Raw genomic sequence first — 11457 nt, 5'->3', positions numbered from 1 at the left:
AAGAGGGAGAGAGAGAGAGATCGAGACATGGAGAGATTGAGACATCGATGTGAGAGAGCCATATCAACTGGTTGTGCCCACAGGTGCCCCGACCAGGGTTGAGGAGCAAACCTGAAACCCAGGTGCCCTTGACAGGGAATAAAATCTGGACCTTTTGGAATGTGGGCCGATGCCCTAACCATTGAGCACACCTGCCAGGGTGATAGTGCCTCTTAGAGCAAGTATTGCCATTACCTGGCCATTTGAGTTCAAGTTGACTGCATATAGAGAGATGTGGAGGGAGTGCTAGATTTTCTTTGGCTGGGTGTCTCTTGGGCTTTGGATCTGGTCATGCCTTTTGTCAGGCCTGCTGCTCAGAGGCTGCTCTGCTATGCACCAGCCATTCTGCATGCACATCACAGCTTCAGTCAGAGAAGGTCATGAACTCCACGAGGTTCTGGCCTAGCCAAGCACGAGAGTAGGCTGTGAAGAAACAAGTCTGTTCACCTTTCTTCCGTATCCAAGGAGCGGCCTACTTGGATGCAGCCCTCCGAGATAATCCAGCTAGGCAAGACAGGCTGTCTTCTGTGAGGTTTGGGTGTGGCCATTCCCCCTTTTCCTCAACCTTGCAGGAAAGTTGGCATCTGGCCACCCCCCTGTCTGTAAGTCAGTAATTATGGGATGCCTGTGCCAAGGACAAGATGCAAAACAACATACCAGATGCAACTGTGATCCTCCCTTTGGAGCAGTAGTGAGTGGCAAGCTGCTCTGGAAGCCAAGCTCCTTTATCAGAGGTGGAACGCTTGGATGTTTCACTGTCCACAACAGTTTCACCCGTAATAGGAAAGCAGGCAGCCTTGGGTTGGAAGGGTGAGGCCATGTACAACTAGAGTGTCCTTTGGTGTCCTTGGTAAAAGTGGAATTCCTTATTAAAAGATGAGTTGTTGTTCTGATCTGGTCTGACAGTTCTATGAGTTCTCATGACTCGGGCAATCCAGTTTAACCTTTATTAACCATATTCTGGGGAACAGCCTTACTTCGTGCATGCTACTCTTCCCATGCACTGATCATTGAAGAATGAATAGCTATAGCCTTTGATCTCCTTCAGCCTTCAGATTCCATTTTTGGTCACATCCTATCTATCCTGTTGACTTTATGAAAATCAGCAGAGTCCTAGCTGGTTTGCTCAGTGGATAGAGTGCAGACCTGCAGACTAAAGGGTCCTGGGTTTGATTCTGGTCGGGGGTGCAGGAGATAACTGATCAATGTGTTTCCCTCACATCAATGTCTCTCTCTCTGTATATCGTCCTCCCTTACGCTCTCTCTAAAAAAAACAAACAAAAAAAAAAACAATGGAAAAATATCCTCGGGTAAGGATTAACAAAAAAACAAGAAAAAAAGGAAATGGGTGGAGACATGTTTTCTTGCTACTGTTTCATATATCTGGAGCTTCTCACTAGCTTCTAGATAGAGTTAGCTTTATTTTTACAGATCACTTCCACATTGGCTGTTCAGCATTCAGTTTTATTTACAATGTCAAGTTCAACAGCATTTTCAGGTGAGGGGAGGAGAAATGAGTGTTGGCTCATTCTAATTTACACTTGTCAGTGCAGCATCAGGAACCAGTTTTGACATGGTAAAATATAGCCACTCAGACTTTGTTATAGCAAAGTAAGTCGGAGTATCTATGACATGAATTTTGGAGTGTTGTTCTTGATCCCAGACACCACTCTCCTTTTTAGTACACCCTATGTCCTAAGTAACATTTGGAGGAAAGACCACTATGGTTTGAAGGAGATTTTATTGATGTCATAACATCTGCCACATGGTGCTGGAAACTAGGGCAGCATGAATGTTTCCTGCTTAGTTCAGAGGTTATGTTTTGAATAGGCTTATATAAGCTAGCAAAACAAACAAATAAAACTCTGCTCCTACTGCAGCATTTCATAATTTTCTCCCAGTTTTAAACCTCTTCCTTTCCGCTTCGTTCCCAGATCTGTTAGTCTCTATGCTGCTTGGACTTTTACCCAGAGAATGCTTGTCTTTAAGGATATCCTTCCCTCCGGTAGAGAGAGCATCATCAGAGCAGGCATACCATTTGGGCAAAGGAGAAGTTGAACTACTCTAAGCAAGACATCCTTGCTGAGTATTGGTCAGCCCCATTTAAAAGATGGAAAATACAGAATGACAGAGCATCAGTCCTGGCACAAGGGGAGAGGGGCATGGGGTGAAGTTAGAGCAGCATTGAACACCCCCTGCTGTCAAGAGCTCATCTGATTTTTAAATTTTATTTATCTATTGACTTATTTATTTGTTTATTTAATATATTTGTATTGATTTCAGAGAGGAATGGAGAGGGAGAGAGAGATAGAAACATCAGTGATGAGAGAGAATCGGCTGTCTCCTGCACGTCCCACACTGGGGATTGAACCCACAACCCGGGCATGTGCCCTTATTGGGAATCAAACCATGACCTCCTGGTTCATAGGTCAATGCTCAACCACTAAGCCATGCCAGCTGGGCAAAGCCCACCTGATTTTAGTTGAAGCTACTCTCAAAAGTAAAGTAGATTATGTTTAGTTTTGTGATTTATTACTCTGTACTTAGGGTGAGTTTTTATACATTAAACCACATTTTCTCATCAATGTCCACTGTGATCTGGGAGAAAGTCTTACATATCAGCAGATAATCCTATATAATAAAGAGCTTATATGCTAATTAGACCGAACAGCAGAACGACAGTCTGGATGACCTTCCGGACGACCTTTGGACGAAGCTGGGGCTGCGAGGGCCGACCTCCTTGCAGAAGTTCGTGCATCGGGCCTCTAGTACAGTGGTCGGCAAACCGAGGCTCACGAGCCACGTGCGGCTCTTTGGCCCTGCAGTGTGGCTCTTCCACAAAATACCGACTTCTGCGCATGAGCTACGAAGTTTCAGTCGCACTGTATGTGCACACCCGCACGTGGTATTTTGTTTGCCGACCACAGCTCTAGTAAAAATAATAGTTATGCGTATTAGCTTTTTACTTTATGGAATAGCCTGTGTATAATTATTTATAGTATTCAAGTAATCCCTGTTGAATAAATAAACTAAAATAAAAAAGACATCAAATATATTTTAGTAAATTTTATTGAGAATTCACCCTGACTGAATTAAATTTCAGTACCAAACAGTCATGGTGACTCTTATTTGATTATTATTATGTAGGAACTTTGCCTATTTAAATGTGGCATAAAAATATTCTGAACCTTTTCTGTTTTCTTTTCAAGCTATAAAATTCTCTGGTATTATTTTGCTGTGTTTCACAATTTTGATAGAAATGTTTTTATTGTCTTGAGTTATAAATTTTTTCTTAATTTTTATTGTGATTCTCTAATTAACCACACTTAGTTTATCACCATATGGAAAATGTAACATGTAAGTATTTAGGTTTTAAATACTTTGCAATTTTGGCATGAGAGTGTTTTGTCTGGTATGCATGATATTTATTCTTTAGAATTCTTTAAGACTTTAGTTTTCCTTCATAAATATTCGATGTGTTAGGTATATGGTATGTGTGAAAGTGGATCAGCTTTGTATTTTTGATTACAGAGACCTTGTATTTTTTTCCTAGCTGATAGCAGTATCTGAGAGGAATGTGTTAATATTTCCAATTACAATTGTTGAATTTTCTGTTTCTCCTCATAGTTGTATTTGTTCCTTGAAACTGTATCATTTAGGTGCTTTTTTTCTTGTTTGATCATCTTGTCTTTTTATCAATATAAAATGACTCTTTGTCTCTCATGCAGATTATTTAAGATTATTGTCTTTCTTTGGTTCACATTTGCCTGGTATTTCTATCTTTTATTTTTTGTTCTATCTTTGTTTTGTTTTAAGCATATTTCTTGTAGTAACATATTGTTGGATTTAAAATATACATTTGGAGAGTTTTTAATTGGTGAGTTAAATCCATTTATATATATTGTAATTACTATTATGTTTGGATTTCTGTCATGTTTATTTAATGAATTTTGATACATGATTTTTTCTTTCCTGCTTTCTCTTCAAAAAAGCAAATGTTATTCTGCTATTTGCAATGACATATGTTCTGGTTTGTTTCTAAGTTTTCCCTTATTTGTGGATTTATAATCTCATTTATCTGTTGATTTCTTAAATTAAATAATTTATATTTCTCTCTCCACTGTCATCTCTCTCTGGGCTGTCCACCCCATCATGTTGATATTTTCCAGAATTTGCGTTTTGGATAATTTTGGTTGTGTTTTTACCTTTTCCTTTGCCCTAGAGTTTTAAAAAAAGACAACAATAGACATTTTCAAGTTTGTTGAACATCTCATATTACTTTTCTTTGTGTGTTATCAATATAGTTATTTGTGTGCAAACCTGGGTATTTTATGTGTAATAATTTTTTTATGGCCTCACATCTGAATGTGAGATTGAATATATAATTCTATGTTCAAAATTTTTTGATACGTTAAATATATTATTTCAACATTGTGCATTCATTGATGCTATTAAGAACTCTGATGTCAGACTGGTGTTTTTTTTTTTTTATGTGATCTCTTTCAGGTTTTTTTTTTAAATTTGATACTAGAGGCCTGGTACACAAAAATTTGTGCACTTGAGGGGGGGGGGGTCCCTCAGCCCAGCCTGCACCCTCTCACAGTCCGGGACCCCTCGGGGGATGTCCAACTAAGGGCTTAGGCGCGCTCCATGTGTGGCTTAAACGGGGAGAAGATGATAATTGGCAGCTGGGTGCAGATTTTGTAACATTACTTTGAGGTTTGTAGATAATTTTCACTTCTTAATTTCTACGGGCATTGGCTTTCTGTGTTCATGATATTTTGCGTGAACGTGAGTCCACTGTTGCTATTTTCTGAAGACTCGTGATTTGTTTGGTTCTGCAGTGTGTTCTTCGAGGATTACCAAGATTGAGACATGGTTTCCATCCTCAAAAAATGCATAATAGAAATGGGATTTAAAACCAGGTCAGGAAACTATTAGATGACAGTGAGATGCGAACTTAATGTCTACTTACAGTTGTAAGAAAGGAGAGAAGAGGCAGGAAAGGTGGTGTGCAGGCGCTTGGTGGAGATGGCGGGAATTAAGCTGGATGTTAAGAGGGTTATTTTCTCTTCTAGACAGTGGTAGTTCTGCTAGTGCGTTTCTTACCTTGGAGTCTGTTCATAAGGAAAGCCGATCAGCACCATTTGTGTTCACTTACTTGGAACAACTTTGCTGCTCACAGGTGATTACTCTGTCCGTAGAAGCCTGTTAAAGTGCAACACCTAAGAAGTTGCGTGACACTCAAGTGAAATGTGAAAAGTGATGAAAGTATCTGACTTTAATTCTCAAGTACACGTTAGTTTCCTAGCAGTTAAAACCTTCATTCCAGAAATCATTGAACATAGAATTTGTTTTTTAAATCGTGTTCTTTTCATACAAGGTAAAAAGTAGTGATTTGGTTTTGGGGAACTAAAGTTTCAGACATGCACATGGGTATTTACTGTTGATGTGCTTGGTGTTGGTGTTCCCTTGAGTTCCACGATTCTCAGGTAAATAAGCTTATTCCTGAATAGTGAAGGCGAAAGGAATTTTGTGCCCTTTGTTGCCCATGGAAAGCAGGGTGAGGTATCAGTTTGTGTAAACATATTCCCTTCTACCAGTATTGTTTTCACCTGAGGGTTCAGATCGCCACTGTATGGCAGGAATAGGATGGGATGCAATATGTTGAATGACAATTTATGCTGTGTCAGTTGGCTTGGGGAGAGGGTTGGAGGCAATGTGGATGAGCTGGGGTATCTGGTTGTAAACACAGTTCAGGTGTCTTTTGAAAGTAATATTAGACCCTGGCTCTCCAGTTCCCCACAGTTGCTTCTCATTGACAGATTTCTCAATGTGGGAGTGAATCAGGGAGTAAGCTGGTCCCAGGCCCTTGTTTGCTGCTTTTGCTCTGTCATACCCTGCAGTCAGGGAATGGGGCCCAGAGAGCTGAGGGCTGGCATCCAGCCTCCAGAGCCAGCAAGCTGTGTGCGTCTGACTCATGTTAAGGTTATCCTGTCTGCTTCAGAGCTGAACCTATTTTGCAACTTCTAGCCAGGCCCTGAAGTGGGAGCTGTTGTGCAGGTAAATGTTCAGGAGTTTACTTCAGGCCCCAAGCTGGGCTTCTGTTTGAAATGTTCTTAATTTTGAAGACAGCCCTTACTCATGATGACTGAGGAACACCGGGGAGTGGCCTGACAGTCAAGGCCCTTATTCGTGAGCTCATTTGCAGAGAAGAGCGAGGTGAACTTGAGCTATTCAGGCACGAGGGAAGAAGTAGCCTGTGTTTTGGGGGAGCCGGGGGCGGGGGTGTCCCAGAACAAAAATAAGTCAAAAGGAAGTCATAGTGTCTACACTGGGTTTCAGTCTTTTGTCTTGAACTTGGCCCCTCTATGTGGGGCTGAATGACTCTGATTAGCTAAACACTTTTGTAGTGAAGGGCCGTAGTAAGGTGACTTCACTGAATGAGGAACTATGCCACAGACTATGTTGCACATTTGTGAATGGGGACAGAGTGAGGCTTTATGGGGCGACACAGACCAGGGAGAAGACCTGATCACAGACATCAGGTCATCTCATGCCCCACCACATCTTGCACCTTCCCCGACAGCAGACTCATGAAAGAAAAGGTTCAGAAAACTCTTCCTTCCCAGAACCTTTTGCACAGGATCATCCAGGTATCTTCCCATAACTGTCCCCATAAAGAATCCCTCTTTCCATCCTTTACCATCAGCTCTAAAGTCCCCCACTACAAATGTGTTTAGCTAATTAGAGTCATTCAGCCCCAGAAAGGCCAAGTCTAAACCCAATGATAGGCCACTATGACTTCCTTTTGATTTATTTTTGTTCCGGGATACAGCCCACCAGGAAACGCAGGCTACTTCTTCCCTGGTGCCTGGATAGCTCAAGCCCATCCAGCTCTTTTCTGCAAATGAGCTCGATGTCCCTTCATCATCTACTTCCCTGAATTCAGCTTTTCTAGGTTTCCATTTCTAAGGTTCTCTCCCTTAGCCTTAGTTGCAAGCTGGGTCAGAGTTAAATAAGAATGATTTCATACAGTCAATTTTCAAGATTAGCATCTTGGGATCTAGCTTAATCAGAGCCCAGCATTTCTCATGTGCTTTCCTGTTCGTAGATGTGAAAGCCGTCTGAGATGGCTTTCTGAGAGCAAGCTCCTTGCTGCTCCTGGCCTTCCTGCATGCTCCGTTTCGAGGATTTCGGGCTGAGGAGAAATGTAAGGTTTGATTAGCTAGAAGCTCTTTGTGCCTGATGGTGTGGGCTTCCACCTTATGTCTTACCTGCTTCCATGATGCACTTTGTTGGCCAGCTATTGAGACCCATCACCTATAAAACAAATGCCAAACCAGGGCCATCTTAATAGAACATTGCTGCCTCTACGAGGCAGTGGAATAGTTAATATTTAGGGGAGTGACAGTCTGGCTGAGGGGTTTTCAAGCCCTGATGGGTGCTGTTCAGGTGTGTCTGTAGTAGCTGGGATACTGTGACAGCAAGAAGACCAGTTGAGGGAAACCACTGCTCTTGGGGGCTCTCTTTTCCATCTTCTGTGTTTTCTACCATAATGTGTACAGATGATGCTAACTGTATTCCATAAAATGGTCCTATGTGAATGAATGAATCATGCAACCCATTTTTGAAATGCTCTTTAGTTTTGGTTTGATGTCATCTTCTGGAGTCACTGCCTGGGCTCGATTCTTGTATCACATCCTCCCTAATGTTCACAGGGAAATGGAATTTCTGTGTCTGGAATTTTAATAAGTTGGGCTATTAAATTGTGATCCAGCTCAGAAGACAAGGTCCCCTTAGAATTTTTCAATTTATTAAGTGCTACGTGGTGAGTGGCAATGACTTAAAGAACCATCAGGTGCCTTGGCCAGTGTGGCTCAGTTGAGAGATGACCTGTGCACCAAAAGGTTGCCAGTTCAATTCCCAGTCAGGGTATGTGCCCAAGTTGCCGGTTTGGTTCCTGGTTGGGGTGTAAACTGGAGGCAACTCATTGCTGTTCTCTCTCACATCTATGCTTCTTTTCTCCCTTCCTAACTCTAAAAAAAATCAATAAAAACATATATTTAAGAAGAACTATCAGGTGACTAGGAAGTGAGAGGTTGGACCTTGTGGGGCCAGTGTGCTGCCCTGACTTGTTGAGGTTACCCTTGTAATTTATAACAGTGCTCCTCAGAGATTAGGAAGTCATTGTGGCCGCTATTGAGGCTTTCATCTTCCATTTGATCTGATTTTGATCATTGCGTTTTCTCCTGGGGAAAACACTCCTCACTGTGTATTATCTATGACGCATTTTAAGCATCTTTGATTGAAAAAGCAGACAACAAAATCTTTAAAGTCAGGACACCCAGTACTCTCAAGCTGCTTTGTAAATGTAATTTTGGATATAATTTGATTGACTAATCAGGTGCTGTGGTATAATTATTTGTGGAGTTGTTCTCCCCCCCCCCCCCCCCCCAGTATTCTTTTTAAAGTTGATGCCTTATTTTTCTCCTGCACAGGTGACAGCCCTAACCCTTCGAAGGAGGACACCCCCACCAGCAGTCTGGACTCACTTTCCTCCCCCTCTCCCACGACTGCCACTGTCCAGGGGCTTCCTGGACCAGACAAAAACCACCTTGTCGCTGACGGAGACTGGGCATCCGCTGCGTAAGTTTCACTGTGCTTCTTTGCTGTGACTTTTTTTTTAATAATCTTTATTGTTGAGCGTATTACATATGCCCCCTTTTTCCTCTTTGACCTTTTGGTGAGACTTGTTTAGAAGCTTTCATGGCCAGTGGGTACTGAAGCTGTTAGATCTGAAAACCTTTGTTCTCTAGTCAGCGGGGCTGCCAAAGGGAGAAAGGTCCCTACAAAAGGCCTTTCCTGAGCAGTGTCTGTGTTTCGGGTATGGAAGGAGTGGGTATGGAAGGGGTGGATGGGTGCTGTTTCCCATCTGTTTCAAGTTCAGCTCATGTCAGTTTGGGGTTGCACTAAGGAACTTTGTTATTGTCCTCCTCGGGATGTGTTCTCACCGGCTATGCAAACTTCTGCAGATATGAGAATGCGTGCATTGTGATCGATAGACTGTTGAAGCTATTGGTAGAAGGATATTTTAGTTGTGTGGATTTTTGAGAGCTTTCTAGCTAGCATTCTGCTCTATTTACTTCATGGTACCCTGCATAATTGACAGTTGATGGATGGAATATTTGATTTTATCTTCTCAGTTTGGTTTCATGCCAAACATGTACAGGTCAGCTCAGGGATATTAGGACAACCAACACCAATACAAACACAATTCCATGGACCTGGTTTGACTACATAAATGTCTGTCTTTTTGTGCTTACCAGGCTGTGGAGTGAATGAGGATTGCTGGTGTGGAGGGTCATCAAAAGAGCATCAAATTTCAAACAAGTGCTCAGAAAGATAAAAAAGAACTCCACTAATAATTACATTCCTTACTTGAATATTCAATCAAATTGCACCCAAGATTCATTTTATAATTCAGCCTGAGAGTATTTGGGTATTCTGTGTTTAAAGCTAAAAAAAACCTTTTAGCCATGGCTGGTGGCTCAGCTAATTGGAGCATCATCCCTTTTACTGGAAGGTTTCTGGTTGGATTCTTGGTCAGGGCGCATACCTAGATTTCAGGTTCAGTCCCCAGTTGGGAGGCAGCCATTCGATGTTTCTCTCTCATATCATTGTTTCTTTCTAACCCCCATTCTCCACCCCCGTCTCTCTCTTGAATCAGTGAACATGTCCTCGAGTAAGGATAAAAAAATAAATTAATAAATAATAAAGGTTGCTTAAGATAATTCATAGATAATGATGTCATTCAACCCTAGGCGGGCATTCTTGGGACTTTAAATGGAATTGGAAAGTGTGTGTCACATTACATGGCTTTTAATAGTTACTACTGGATTCATGTGAAATCATTAGGAACTTATTATGTATTAAAAGGAACTGGAGAAACTTGGTATGCTCAAGTTTGGGGTCATCTGAAGGCTTTGAAAAATCTAACCGAAAAGCAAAGTGAAACTCAAAGTAGGAGTCACAGTCTCCAGATGACATCCCCTCCAAAATCGTCGTCTATGCACGCTGAAGACTGTGTGTTGTGGATTTAAATTAGATGTTACTCAAACATGCTTGTCATTTTTACTGTCATTTTTCCTGAATGAATATATTCTTTTCTCTTTGGTAATCCTAGCAACAGTGACAGTGGGTACATAGGAACCTGGAATCTGTAATCCTGGGCACTCCCGGGTGGAATTCGTTGCACGTGTGTGTGTTTAAAGCAAAAACCAGATCTCTTAATTATTCCTTTCAGTGAGCGTTTGCCACCGTCAGTGGAGTACAGTTGAGTCAGGCATCCTTCTTCCATCGTGATTCTGTAGAAAAGGGACAGGAGCCATAGTATAGCCAGTGCTCAATTCACAGCACGTCCATGCCCGAAACATGAAGAGCTTGATATTTTTGGTCATAAATCAAATGAGGAGTGAATTCCCCAGCTTCCCATTCACAGCAGTTTTAAAATGTCATGGAAAGCACTCCAACACAGAGGCCAAAAAGCAAGAGCGGGAAATAGAAGTTGAAGGAAGTGTGGAATCAAGAACTTGAATTTTTCTGTGCATTAGATAAAATAGACCCATATTTCTCTTAAATTTATAGAGTGTTTCTTGTCTATCTCTATTTAAATTACAGTTGAAAGGCAATATTATTTTATAATAGTTCCAGGTGTACAGCATAGTGCTAAACAATCATATATTTTACATAGTGATCCCCCTGATATTTCCAGTACCCACCAGGCACCATACATAGTTTTCATAATACTAGATGCCCTGTGCACAAAAATTTGTGCACTCGGGGGAGGGTGGGGTCCCTCAGCCCGGCCTGTGCCCTCTCACAGTCTGGGACCGCTCGGGAGATAACGACCTGCTGGCTTAGGCCTGCTCCCGGGTGGCAGAGGGCAGGCCCAATCCCTAGGTGCAGCCCCTGGTGGGGCTCAGAGCAGGGCTGATTGGGGAGTTGGGGCACCACCCCCTGTCACACTCAAGGCAGGGTCAATGGGGAGGGTGCGGCGCCACCCCCTGTCACGCACAGAGCATGGCCAATTAGGGGGTTGGGGCACTGCTCCCTGTCACTCACAGAGCAGGGCCCATCAGGGGGGTTGGGGCTCCGAACCCTGTCAAGCACAGAGCAGGGTTGATCAGGGGGTTGGGGAGCTCCCCCCTGTCACGCACAGTGCAGAGCCGATCAGGGGATTGGGGCGCTGCCACTGTCACACTCAGGGAAGGGCCAATGGGCAGGTTATGGCTCTACCCCATCACACACAGAGCAGGGCCCATGGGGGGCGGGGTTGGGGCACCGCACCCTGGCACACACAGAGCAGGGCCGATCAGGGGGTTGGGGCGTCCCCCCTGTAAGGAACAGAGCAGGGTG

At 42.8% G+C, this 11457-nt stretch overlaps 1 protein-coding gene across 1 annotated transcript in view; it reads left to right on the top strand.

The window, feature by feature from the left end:
* ARHGAP10 (Rho GTPase activating protein 10) overlaps nucleotides 1-11457 on the top strand; it is a 253405-nt gene that overhangs the window by 223242 nt on the left and 18706 nt on the right. The window contains exon 19 of the mRNA XM_006770153.2: nucleotides 8541-8688. Within this exon, the coding sequence (XP_006770216.1) occupies nucleotides 8541-8688 (148 nt within the window). The remainder of the gene's footprint in view (nucleotides 1-8540; nucleotides 8689-11457) is intronic.

Source organism: Myotis davidii, unplaced genomic scaffold, assembly GCF_000327345.1.
Source record: "Myotis davidii unplaced genomic scaffold, ASM32734v1 scaffold323, whole genome shotgun sequence".
Lineage (NCBI taxonomy): Eukaryota > Metazoa > Chordata > Mammalia > Chiroptera > Vespertilionidae > Myotis > Myotis davidii.
This window is presented reverse-complemented; position numbering and strand designations above follow the sequence as displayed.